Source organism: Carcharhinus amblyrhynchos, unplaced genomic scaffold (genome assembly GCF_965287045.1).
Source record: "Carcharhinus amblyrhynchos unplaced genomic scaffold, sCarAmb.v2.hapA chromosome_142, whole genome shotgun sequence".
In the NCBI taxonomy this organism is placed as follows: Eukaryota; Metazoa; Chordata; class Chondrichthyes; order Carcharhiniformes; family Carcharhinidae; genus Carcharhinus; species Carcharhinus amblyrhynchos.
Window position 1 is genome coordinate 295,546 of NW_027649882.1, and position 13,097 is coordinate 308,642.

The window sequence follows — 13,097 nt, forward strand, 5'->3', positions numbered from 1 at the left end:
AGGGTATAACTGCCAGAGGGTAGCACGATCCTACAACATGTAGACGATTTCTTAATAGCATCAGAATCCAGTCAGGACATCAAGAAACATGATATCTAGTATTAAACAGACTAAAAACTGCAGGGTTAAAGGTTAAAGGTGCCCCAAAAAAGGCACAAATCAGGAACATACAAGTCCTGTACCTCGGACACCTTATATCCCAAGGGTTTAAAGAAATGCAGACAGACCGAAATAAGGCAGTAAATCAAATGCCACAACTTGTCCCCGTAAGAGGGGTCAGAAAAGTGCCAGGACTGTTAAACTATAGCCGAAGTTTTATCCCGGGATTCGCAAAATTGGCAGAACATATACAAAGACCAGTCAAAGGGAGGAAACCAGCTTTAAATCACATAGAATGGGGACCCGAGTAGGAAGAGGCTTCCAACAAACCAAAAACATAAATGATATCAGTCCCTGGACTAGGATAACCAGATTCTAATAAGGACTTCCACATCCACTGTAGAAATGAGAGAGGGTTCTATTCCGCAGTGGTAACACAGGACCATGGCGACAGAAGGAGTCACATAGGTTATTATTCAACCGCACAAGGGCCAGTACTCTCTGGGCTGCCAATGTGCATGGACATCTTGTATTGCGCTGCCTGGGCCTTACAGGCGAGTGAGCCAATAATAATGACAGGGAATATAATGCTTCACACCAAACACACCTTTGTAGAAATGCTGAACACAAGAAAATTAAGGTCCATCTCATGAGAAGGGCTAAATGGGAAGCTGTTCTCCTACCTCCAAGCAAACCCATAATAATAACAATAATAATAATAATAAGGGACACACGAAATAACCCAGCAGAAGGGATTTTGGACACAGGAGAGCCACACAATTGTGGGGATGTAGATTTGATCGTAGAAGAAGGTAGGATAAAGGATGTACCTTTAACAACAGCTGAGGAGACCCTTTATGTAAACGGTTCACCCAAATATGTGGAAGGATTACCCCGGACAGGGTGGGCAGTAGTAAAGGAGACATTAGAAACAGTAAGGTCAGATAGGATTGATGGAGCTCTGTCCACACACATGGCAGAATTAGTGGCACTCACACAGGCAATGGAATTAACGGAAGACGGTAAACGTACATATAGATCATCGGTACGCTTTCAGGGTAATAAATTCCTTCTCATCACATTTCTAAAGTAAGAAGTCTCACAACAGCAGGTTAAAGCCCCGCAGAGTGATTTGTAATCATCAGCTTTTGGAACGCTGCTCCTTCCTCAGGTGAGTGGGCACCTGATGTTGTGAGACATCTTACTTTGCCCATCCCAGTCCAACACCAGCATTTCCACATCACTGTTTTAATTGGCTGCCTCTTTCTTCTGAGATGTGATTGTGTCCGAGTCTCTCCCACTAAAAGCAACATCTTCTCCAAGTGGACGCTATCCAGCCTTTCAATATTCTGTAAGATTCAATGATATCCCTCTCCTAATCCTTCCAAACTCCATCGAGTACAGACCCAGAGTCCTCAAATGTGCCCCATGTGTCGAGTCTTACGTTCCCTGGATCATTCTTGTGAATCTCCTCTGGAACATCTCCAAGGCCAGCACATCCTTCCTTCGATACGGGGCCCTAACTTTCCATACCTCCCTGGCACTCAAAACCCCATTGAGGCTGTAAATTTTCTAATTTGGATTAAAAAAAAAGTCTTGGATTGAAAGGGGTTAGGTGAAACTGTTTGTTTAGTGACTGTAATTGATGTGAGTCTCCATGGATCCAATTAGTGTGCCTGGAGGGTTTTCCCTCTTCTATTAATAAGGGATTCTGTTCAATGTGTTGTCTCATTGAGTCAGCAGGAGAGACAACTCGGACAATTAACAGAGATCAGTGGCTGTGGAGAGAGAGGGAGGGGGAGGACAGATCAGATTCTGGGAACAATGGATTGGAATCTTCCAACAATGGATCAGAATCTGGGAACAATGGATTGGAAATTTCCGACCAAGGACAGGAGTTTTTCCCAGTTGATTTATCTGGTTACTGTAGATGGTTCGTGGATAACAACAGCTGATCGGATTCGGTATCTACTCTACGCCATTCAACATTTTTACTATCCCCTCCTAGCGATTGTTGGTGTTCTGGGTAAGTCTCTGGCTGGAATTGTAACGGCCCGACCGCCACGGGAATCAGAGCAGGCGAGGGGCAGAACATGGGAAGGTCTGTTGAACACAGATAGGATTTTTCAGCTTGGGGAAGAGTGAGGCTGTAAAGTCCCGTCCCCTGTGTTTGGTTTCGAATTCTAGAAAGTCTCTTGAACCGGATCAATTTTCTTGTCATTTTCTGTTCTCGGTTTGCTGCTCTAGTTTCTGTTGAATCTCTGTATCCAGTTACTATAGAACATAGAACATTACAGCGCAGTACAGGCCCTTCGGCCCTCGATGTTGCGTCGACCAGTGGAACCAATCTAATGACCCTCGAACCTAAACTATTCCAATGTTATCCATATGCCTATCCACTGACCATTTGAATACCCTTAAACTGCTGCAGGCAGGGCATTCCACGACCTTACTACCCTCTGAGTAAAGAACCTACCTCTGACATCTGTCCTATAATTACCACCCCTTAATTTAAAGCTATGTCCCCTTGTGTGAGCCATCACCATCCAAGGTAAAAGGCTCTCACTGTTTCCCCTATCCAATCCCTTGATGACCCTGTATGCCTCAATTAGGTCACCTCGTAACCTTCTTCTCTCTAATGAAAATAACCTCAAGTCCCTCAGCCTTTCCTCATAAGACCTTCCCACCATACCAGGCAACATCCTGGTAAACCTCCTCTGCACCCTTTCCAATGCCTCCACATCTTTCTTATAATGCAGCGACCAGAACTGTGCGCAATACTCCAAGTGCCGCTGACAATTGTCTCAGGGCCAATGGGCTAGGGTGTCCTCTGTGTGCTGTGACTTTCCACAGAAATGTGACCTCAAACGCTGTTCCTTCATGAGAAGAGTATTGAGACAGAATATTTTTTACCCTTTCCATATATGGAACACCAATTCACTGCTAATCTCCAACCCAGTCTGCAGGCTGCAGAATCCAGTTTAATGATCATATGTCCAGAGCACGGTTGCGCACAACGAGGACATATTTTGTCAAGTGTGAAGTGTATTTATTAGTGTACCAATTCAGCTTACCTTAATACTGCATTGAAGTTATGTAAAAATCCAACAGTCACAACACTCCAACACCTTTTCAGGTACACTGAGGGAGAATTTAGCATTGCCGATACACATAACCAGCACAACTTTCAGAATGTGGGAAGAAACCACAGCACCTGGAGAAAACCCAAGAAGATACAGGGAGAACATGCAGAATCTGCACAGACAGTAGCCAAGCCTGGAATTGAGCCAGGACCTCTGGTGCTGTGGGGCAAGAATGCTGTCCCCTGTGCCACCACAAACTCTCCGATAGTAACAGGATTACAAACACACAAGCACACCTACTCGCCCATATGTAAATACAGACATTTGATGATAAATGCAATGAGAATTATTCACTTACTCCCACTCACACACAAACTCAAAGTTTTGTAACATCCAGAACAACGTTTAGGAATGGAACATTCATACGGTACTCTCTTGCTATCTCACACACACACACGGGAGGGGGGACGGGTTTACAAATACTCCCTGCCCAATGATGGTGGGGTGAGCAGTGACAGCCTAGAATTCAGGTCTGTGCCCGATTTCTTGCCTCTTGTGACCTCACTGGCAATGGATATGCCGTGGATTCAGTATCCTGCCCATTTCAGGCAAGAGGCTGAATAAATTATTTAAATTTAATTTAAAACAAGTTTAAATAAATTTAGTGAGCCTGGGGTAAATTGTGCGGCACACTTGCCTTTAAAGCCTCACCGGGAGAGGTTGTGTCCGGTGAGGAAAACAGCTGGCCCACACGTACGAGGATGAGTCGTGATGGCTTTGCCGGTCGAGTTGAAGCCATTGAGGACAGCGGGAGAGGTCGACAGCAAAGATATGTGCCCCTTGGGCAATGCCCACTGGGCAGTATCAAGGTGTGGAGCATGAGGTGGTGGGATCTACAGGAACGGGGCCTGAATTTGGCAGGAACTATGGTCCATGGCTTGCAGGGACGTGACCTGAAGTGGTGGGGCCTGCAGGAGCAGACCTGAAGGCAGCTTGGCCCTTGAGGAGCGGGACAATCCTGTAAGGAGGGCGGCCAAATGCCACTCTGAGTGCGATTGGTGGTGGGGGATGGGGTCTCGCTGCCTCTCTGCATGCACAGTAGGGTAGAGAGGGGGGCTTCGCTGTGTCTCTGCATGCACAGTGGGGAAGGGAGGGGATCTCATTGCCTCTCTGCATACACAGTATGTAAGTGGGGGAGGGGGGGCACACTGCCTCTCTACATGCACAATAGGATAGGGAGGGGACCTCATTGCCTCTTTTCATACACAGTATGTAAGTGCGGGGGGTGTGGCATGCTGCCTCTCTGCAAGCACAATGGAATAGGGAAGGGGGCTCGCTGCCTCTCTGGATGCCCAGTGTAATAGGGAGGGGCCCACTCTGCCAATTTGCATGCACAGAAGGTTAGGTTGGGGGCCTCGCTGCTTTTCTACATACACAATGGGGTAGGGAGGTGCGCCGTGTTGCCAGCCTGCATTCAATTGGATTTGGGGGGTGGTATATCAGTCAGGGGGCTGCTCACAAAGATCTGCGGGCTCCCGGACTAGGGTCCTGTGATGGCTAGTCGTGATGGCTTCTTCGGTACAACTGAAGCCATTGAGAATGCCAGGCAAGGTCGACAGCAAAGATACGTGCCCCTTGGGCAATGCCCACTGGGCAGTATCAAGGTGTGGGCCATGAGGTGGCGGGATCTACAGGAACGGGGCCTGAATTTGGTGGGACCTATGGTCCATGGTGTGCAGGGGTGCGACCTGAAGGGGTGGAGCCTGAAGGAAGCTTGGCTCTTGGGGAGCAGTCTGATCCATTAGGGAGGGCAGCCAAATGCCACTCTGAACGTGACTGGTCATAGGGGAAGGGGTCTACTGCCACTCTGCTTGCACAGTGGGGTGGGGAGGGGTCTCGCTGCCTCTCTGCATGCACAGTGGGGAGGGGAGGGGTCTCGCTGCATCTCTGCATGCACAATGGGATAGGGAGGGGGTCTCGCTGCCTCTCTGCATGCACAATGGGACAGGGAGGGGGGTCTCGCTGCCTCTCTGCATGCACAATGGGATAGGGAGGGGGGTCTCGCTGCCTCTCTGCATGCACAGTGGGATAGGGAGGGGATCTCGCTAACTCTATTCATGAACAGTGGGTTGGGGTGGAGGGGAGGCTGCTCTCTTCCTCTCTCATACACAGTGGGACAGAGAGGGGCCTCTCTGCCTCTATGCATGCACAGTGGGTTAGGGATGGGGGTATCGCTGCCTCTCTGCCCAGTGGAATAGGGAGGGGGGCTATCTGCCACTTTGCATACAGAGTAGAGTAGGGAGGGGTTATCGCTGCCTCTCCGCATGCACAATGGGATAGGGAAGTGGGGAGGCTCATTGTCTCCCTGCATGCACAGTGATATCTGGAGGGGTGCCCTACTGCCGCGCTGCATTTAATTGTTGTGGGGGGTGCGGTGGTATATCAATCAGTGGCTGATCACAAAGAGGTGCAGCCCCCGGACTATCTGGGGCAGCTGCTGTGTTGAAGCTAGCTGCAGCAGCAGAGGGCTGATAGATGTCTCTCTCAGACCAGACAGCTCACTGCTGGCTGCAACTGTGCATTTGTGACCACAAAGGTGTTGTACGTGATCAGTATCCCAGCCAGCACTGAGAGCTGCAAGTGATGGGGCCACTGCTCAGGGTGGTGTAACAGCCATCGAGTTTTACCAGCACATAATGAGGCCCTTCGGCCCATTATATCTGAACTGGTCATGAAACACCTATCCAATTGAATCTCATTTTCCAGCAATCGATCCACAGCCTTGCATGCTCCGGCATTGAATTGCTGGACTAAATGTCTCTTGTGGTTGTACCCGCTTCTACCACCCTCTCAGGCCATGAGCTGCAGATCCCAACATCCTTTGGATGGAAACATTTTTCCTCAAATCCACACAAAAATCTGCCCTTTACTTTAAATCCACGTCCCTCTGGTTACTGACACCTCTACTAAAGGGAAACAAGTTTCTTCCTATCTATGTGCAATATAATTTTGTACATACAACTCAGTTCCCCCACCTGAAAGCGCTCCCCACTACCATCACTACACCTGCTCCCCCTCCAGCCATCTCTCCTCTAAGGTTAAAAACAACAGCCTAACTGTGTGGTACACTTGCCTGTGTAGCCTCACCGAGGGAGGTTGTGTCCGGTGAGGGAAACACATATGAGGATGAGTCGTGTTGACCTCGCTGGTAGAACCAAAGCGATTGAGGACATCGGGAGCGGTCAGCAGTAAAGATATGTGCTCCTTGGGAAATGCCCACTGGGCAATATGAGGGTTTGGGGCATAAGACAGTGCGGTCTAGGGAAGCAGGGCCTGAATTTGGTGGGACCTATTGTCCATGGCTTCCAGGGGCGCGACCTGAAAGGGTGGGGACTGAAGGGGCTGGACCTGAAGGCAGCTTGGTCCTTGGGGAGAGAGCTGATCCAATAGGGAGGGTGGTCAAATGCTACTCTGAAAGGAATTGGTGGTGAGGGATGGGGGCCACTTCCACTGCATGCACAGTGCGGTAGGGATGGGGTCACACTGCCTCTCTGCATGCACAGTGGGACAGGGAGCGGGGACCACGCTGCCTCTCTCCATGCACAGTGGTGTAGGCAGGGGACATTGCTGCCTCTCTGCATGCACAGTGGGTGAGGGAATGAGGCCTCCCTGTCTCCCAGTAGATTAGGGAGGTGGACACTCTGCCACTTCGCATGTATATTTGGGTAGGAGGGCTTTGCTGCCTCTCTGCATGTACAGTGGGATAGGGAGGGAGCCTCACTGTCTCTCCGCATTCACAATGAGGTACGGAGTGGGTGTCCAGTTGCCACCCTTTCAAATGGTGTGTGTGTGTTTGTGTGTGTGTGTGTGTGTGTGTGTGGGGGGGGGGGGAGGGGGTGGGGGGGGTGCGGTTTGGCGGAGATTATCAGTCAGGGGCTGCTCACAAAGAGCTGCGGGCCAGTGGACTATTTGGGAGCAGCTGCTGTGTTGAACAGATGTTTCTCAGACCAGGCAGCTCACTGCTGGCTGCAATTGCGCATTTGCAACCACATAGGTTTGGGATCTGGTCGGTATTCCAGCTCGCACTGTGAGAGCTGCAAGTGATGGGGCCAATGATGAGGGTGGTCCAACAGCCGTCGCATTTTAACAGTGCAAAATGTGTCCCTTCAGCATTATGCCTGAAATGGTTATCAAACACCTATACAATTGAATCCCGTTTTCGAACACTCGATCCACAGCCTTGCACATTCTGGTGTTTGAATTGCTGATCTAAATGCCTTTTGTGGTTGTTCCTGCTTCCACCATCCTTTCAGGCCCTGCAGATCCCAGCACCCTGTGGATGGAAATATTTTTCCTCAAATCCACACAAAAATCTGTCCTTTACCTTAAATCCATGCTTCTCTGGTATTGACACCTCTACTATAGGGAAAAAAAACTTTCTTCCTGCCGATGTGCAATATAATTTTGTACATATCACTCAGTTCCCCCCATGAAAGCACTGCCCACCACCACCCACTACACCCCTCGCCCTCCAGCTGTCTCTGCTCTAAGGTAAAAAAAAAGCCTAGTGTGATCACCAGAGCTGCACACAGTACTCTTGCTTTGGTCTAACCAGCATTTTATACATTTCCACTGTAACCTCCCAGCTTTTGGAATTCTATGTTGTGGCTGCTAATGACAAGTATCCTACATGTTGTCTTAACCATGTCATTTACCTGTCTTGCTACCTTCAGGGATCCTCATATATACATTCATTCTGATCCTCTGAATTTCCTGACACTCTACTGTTCATTGTATAATTTGCAGGATGGCAGTATGGCACAGTAGTTATCACTGCGGCCTCACAGCATTAGGGTCCCCGGTTCAATCCAGGGAATTCCATCATCACGAGTGAAGCTTTTATTTTGTTTTCTTTGAAAGCAGCTCCATTCTCACATATTGCCTGTTGGGATTTATCCTGTTACGAGAATGTGTGGTGTTTCTGTGGACAGGATTCACTTTGAGCAAGTCCAGATTCTCGCAGCTCCACAATATCCACATTGAGCCTTGTAACTTTGTTCTCGATCACAGCCGTCGTGTGTACATCATCAACCCGCACAAGTTCATTGGTAAAGCTGGAACACATCGTGCTGATGTTCTGGCTTGAGGTGTGAAAGGCTGATTTAATTTGATTTATTGCCTTGTGGATCCAAGACTGGCTTGCCCGCAGGAGGCTGGGAGTGGTTGTAGATGGGTCTTTTTCCGCATGGAAGTCAGTCACCAGTGGAGTGCCCCAGGGATCTGTTCTGTGACCCTTAATGTTTGTGATTTTTATAAATGACCTGGATGAGGAAGTGGAGAGATGGGTTGGTAAGTTTGCCGATGACACAAAGGTTGGTGGTGTTGTGGATAGTTTGGAGGGATATCAGAAGTTGCAGCGTGACATAGATAGGATGCAAGGCTGCGCGGAGAAGTGGCAGATGGACTTCAACCTGGATAAATGTGTAGTGCTACATTTGGGCAGGTCAAATGGGATGAAAAAGTATAATATCAAGGGTAAGACCCTTAGCAGTGTAGAGGGTCAGAAAGACCTTGGGGTCCGGGTCCATAGGATTCTTAAATCGACCTTGCAGGTAGAGGATGTGGTTAAGGAGGCATATGGTGTACTGGCCTTCATTAATCGAGGGACTGAGTTTAGGAGTCGGGAGATAATGCTGCAGCTTTATAAGAACCTGGTCAGACCCAACTTGGTGGGGTCAGTTCTGCTCAGTTCTGGTCGCTTCATTACAGGAGGGATGTGGAAGCTATTGAAAGGGTGCAGAGGAGATTTACAAGGATGTTGCCTGGATTGGGTAGCATGCCTTATGAGGATAGGTTGAGGGAGCTCGGTCTTTTCTCCATGGAGAGACGAAGGATGAGGGGTGACCTGATAGAGGTGAATAAGATGTTGAGAGGTATTGATCGGGTGGATTCTCGGAGGCTATTTCCCAGGGCTGAAATGGTCGCTATGAGAGGACACAAGTCTAAGGTGCTGGGGAGTAGGTACAGAGGAGATGTCAGGGTAAATTTTTTACTCAGAGGGTGGTGGGTGAGTGGAATCGGCTGCCGTCGGTGGTGGTGGAGGCAAATTCATTAGGGTCTTTTGAGACTTCTGGATGATCACATTTGTCTTAATAGGATTAAGGGTTATAGGTAAGCCTAGTAGGTAACGATATGATCGGCACAACTTGTGGGCCGAAGGGCCTGTTTGTGCTGCAGTTTTTTTCTATGGTCTATTATTTTCACATGTATTATTATGGAGTGAAAAGTGTTTTTCCTTGTGTGCTATACAGACAAAGCATATCGTACATAGAAAAGGAGAGAGTGAAGAATGTAATATTGCAATCATAGTTCGGGGTGAAGAAAAAGATCATCTTAATGTGATGTAGGTCCATTCAAACATCTGGCTGGCTGAGATTGTTGCCAGTGCAGACTCGATGGATCGAATGGCCTCCTTCTGCATTGTAGAGTCTCTATGATTCAGTTGGTGCATGTCCTCAGACGTTTTCTTTTTATTCCAAAGGAACAAGGTGGATGAGTTTATGTCCAGGGTGTGCGGGATCCTTAATTATGCTGGCTGCTTTTCAATGCAGCGAGAAGCATAAACACTGTCAACTGGTAGGAGGGTCTTTTGAGTGATGGACTGGGCTCCATTCAAAAAGCTTTGTAATTTCTTGCGGTCTTGGGCAGAGCAGGAGCCATAGCAAACTGATACAACCAGAAAGAATGTTTTCCATGGTGCATTTGTAAAAATTGGTGAGAATCATAGCTGGCATGCCAAATATCTTTACACGTGTGAGAAAGTAGAGGCGTTGGTGGGCTTTCTTAACTATTGTGTTGTCGTGAAGGGACCAGGACGGGTTGTTGGTGATCTCAACCCATAAAAACTTGATGCTCTCAACAATTTCAACTTCATCCCATACATGTAGACACAGACATGCACTGCACTCTGCTTCCTGAAATCGATTACTAACTCCTTTATTTTGTTGACATTAAGGAAGAGATTTTTGAAGTCACACCAGTTCACAGGTTCTCTTTCTCTTCCCTGTTCTCGATCTCATCGTTGTTTAACATCTGACCCACGACCATGATGTCATCACAAACTTAGAAATCGAGTGGAAGGGGAATTTGGCCACCCAGTCATTGGCGTATAGTGAGGGGGCGAGGACACAGCCTTGTGGGGCACTGCTGTTGAGGATGATTGTGGAGGAGGAGTTGTTGATGTCCTTATTTGTTGCTGTCTGCACGTCAGGAAGTTCAGGATCAAACTGCAGAGGCAGGAATCAAATATCAGGTCACAGGCTTTGGACAAGAGTTTTGTAGGAATAATGGTGTTGCAGGCTGAACTGTAGACAATAAACATGAGTCTGTGCTCCAGGGTTCACTCTCGGGCCCAGGAGATAGCGTCCATGGATCTGTTGTGGAGGTAGGTGAACTGTCGTGGATCCAGGCAATTTGGGAGACAGGAATTGATTCATGCCATGACTATCCATTTGACACATTCTGTAATATTGAATGTCAGAGTTACTGAACAATATTTAACAAGGCAGCCTGCTTGGCTTTTCCCGGTACCTGCCTTGGTTTGAGTTTTTCTTACCTGGTGGATTGATTCGCAACTTTCCTACTGAGAGAGGACTCATTGAGCTTCAGTGGCCCAGTTGGCCATAGGGGGACAGCAGCAAACTTACTGGGTACTACGCACAGTAGCTATTCACAGAACCCTGAAGCTTTCTCCCATTGTTAAAAGCAAACCCTGATACTTGTGTTCTGTACCAATTGAGTGTGATATTACTGTTTATTCCTGTGTTGTGCAAATGATGGACACAATGCTGTGGTCTCCTCTCCAGGGCACAGTTCTGTGTTAAGTATAACAGAGTCAGAACTGTTGAGGCATCAGGATCTCCCTCTGCCAACTATTAGTATTGGCCAGAGGAAAGGGTGAGCCAGCACGGTTTAGTACCAGCTCTGTTGCAGTGGTTGTCAGTAACCTGTCTGAGAGACAACAGATTACCACCTACAGGACTCCACTGTGGATTTTCTGACATGGTTTACCCCCTCAGCTTTCGTACCCTCCAAATCTCCCACAAGGTAGAGGGGTGGTTTACTTGTAGCTGATTGAAGGTCAATGTTGCGGGCTTTCCGGAAAACTCTCTGCAAAATATACACCATTGTGTCACTACCATGGAGAAGCATGATGGCAAAGTGTGAGCACTGCTGGCTCACAGCGTCAGAGATCTGGGTTCCATTCCTGGCTTAGGTCACTCTCTGTGCGGAGTTTGAACCTTCTCCCCGTGTCTGTGTGGGTTTCCCCCGGATGTTCAACTTTCCTGTCACACTGCAAAGGATGTGCTGGATTTGCCAAAAAGAGATTTAATTCTTCTGTGTGTGTACATCTTTTAAGCATCTTCAGTCTAAATGATAACTTCTTCCCCTGAATCATATCTAATTTTGTTCTTTATTTTCCTTTCTGACAGTGAACATAATCACAGTTGTGATACTGACGCGCAGAAACTGTGGCCTGTCCAAATGTGTCAATCGTTACCTGGTGGCCATGTCAGTGGGGGATCTGCTGGTCATTATCTTCGACCTGATATTGAGACACATTCCCATGGTTTATTGGGAACAGTTTTATTTTGTGCAATCAATCCCCTTGTGTAACATCCACGCTGTCCTGCTTTATGCAGCCACTGACTGTTCTGTCTGGTTCACCGTCACTTTCACCTTTGATCGATTTGTGGCCATTTGCTGCCCCAAACTGAAAAGTAAATATTGCACTGAGAAATCGGCGACTGTGGTTCTGGGAACAGTGACAGTGGTGAGCTGTTTAAAGAACATTTTCTGGTACTTTATGTTATTAAATGGATATTTGCTGGGGAATGCCCCCTGGTTTTGTGATGTCTCAGGGGATGTTTTGGATTCTTCAGTCTGGGGAACAATCGAGTTCCTCCACCACATTCTAACACCGACTGTCCCATTCATCCTGATTGTGCTGCTCAATGTTTTCACTGTCAGACACATATTAGTTAGCAGCAGAGCCCGCAGGAGACTCCGCACTCACAGCAGTGGAGAGAATCCCAGAGACCCAGAGATGGAGAGTCGAGTGAAATCCATCATTTTACTGTTTGTTATCTCAGCCAATTTCATCCTTTTATGGTCGATATTAATGTTTTATTCTATGTGGAGTCGGATGTTTTATTTGGGCTTCCAGTCGGTATGGTTAGATAATTTTGTTATGGAATTGGGCTTCATGATGCAACTCCTGAGTTGCTGTACAAACACTGCCATTTATGCTGTGACACAAACTCAGTTCAGACAGCAGCTAAAAAATCTACTGAAATATCCCCTTACTGCAATTCTTCAACTCATTTCTCCGCTAGGAAACTACAATCACAAGGCCCCCTGACTCTTTCTATTGGAAATTCAAACTGTAATTAGCAAACAGCCTCTCAGAGACAGGAAGTGCAACAGATAGAGAGAGAGAGAGTGTGTGTGTGTGTGTGTGTGTCAGAGAGAGAGAGAGGGACAGAAACAGAGACAGTATCAGAGACAGTGAGAGACAGAGAGAGGGCAGTGATAGCAACAATGAGAGTGATACAGAGAGTAAAATGTGTCACAACACCAGGTTAAAGTCCAACCAGTTTATTTGATAGTAAACCCACAAGTTTTCAGAAACACTGTTCCTTCATCAGGTGTGTGGAAGATTCCGATCAGAGAAGGGCATATAGAGGCGCACACAGTTTACAGAATACTGATTAGCGTATGAGGCTTTACAGCTAATCTGCTATTCAAGTCTTCAAGATACATACAATGTGAGTGAAGATAACATTAGGCACAGGTTAAAGAGATGTGTATTGCTTCCAGACAGGACAGTAAGTGAGATGTTTCAATTTCAGGCAA

The 13,097-nt window shown here is 47.5% G+C and overlaps 1 protein-coding gene across 1 annotated transcript; it reads left to right on the forward strand.

Annotated features, from left to right (window-relative positions):
• The first annotated feature begins 1,923 nt into the window (after window positions 1-1,923).
• On the forward strand, window positions 1,924-12,603 carry LOC145338699 (putative G-protein coupled receptor 139). The gene is made up of 2 exons (XM_080183097.1): window positions 1,924-2,125; window positions 11,675-12,603. Exons 1-2 carry the CDS (start codon window positions 1,924-1,926, stop codon window positions 12,601-12,603), a joined length of 1,131 nt encoding a protein of 376 aa, XP_080039223.1.
• Window positions 12,604-13,097: the final 494 nt, after the last annotated feature.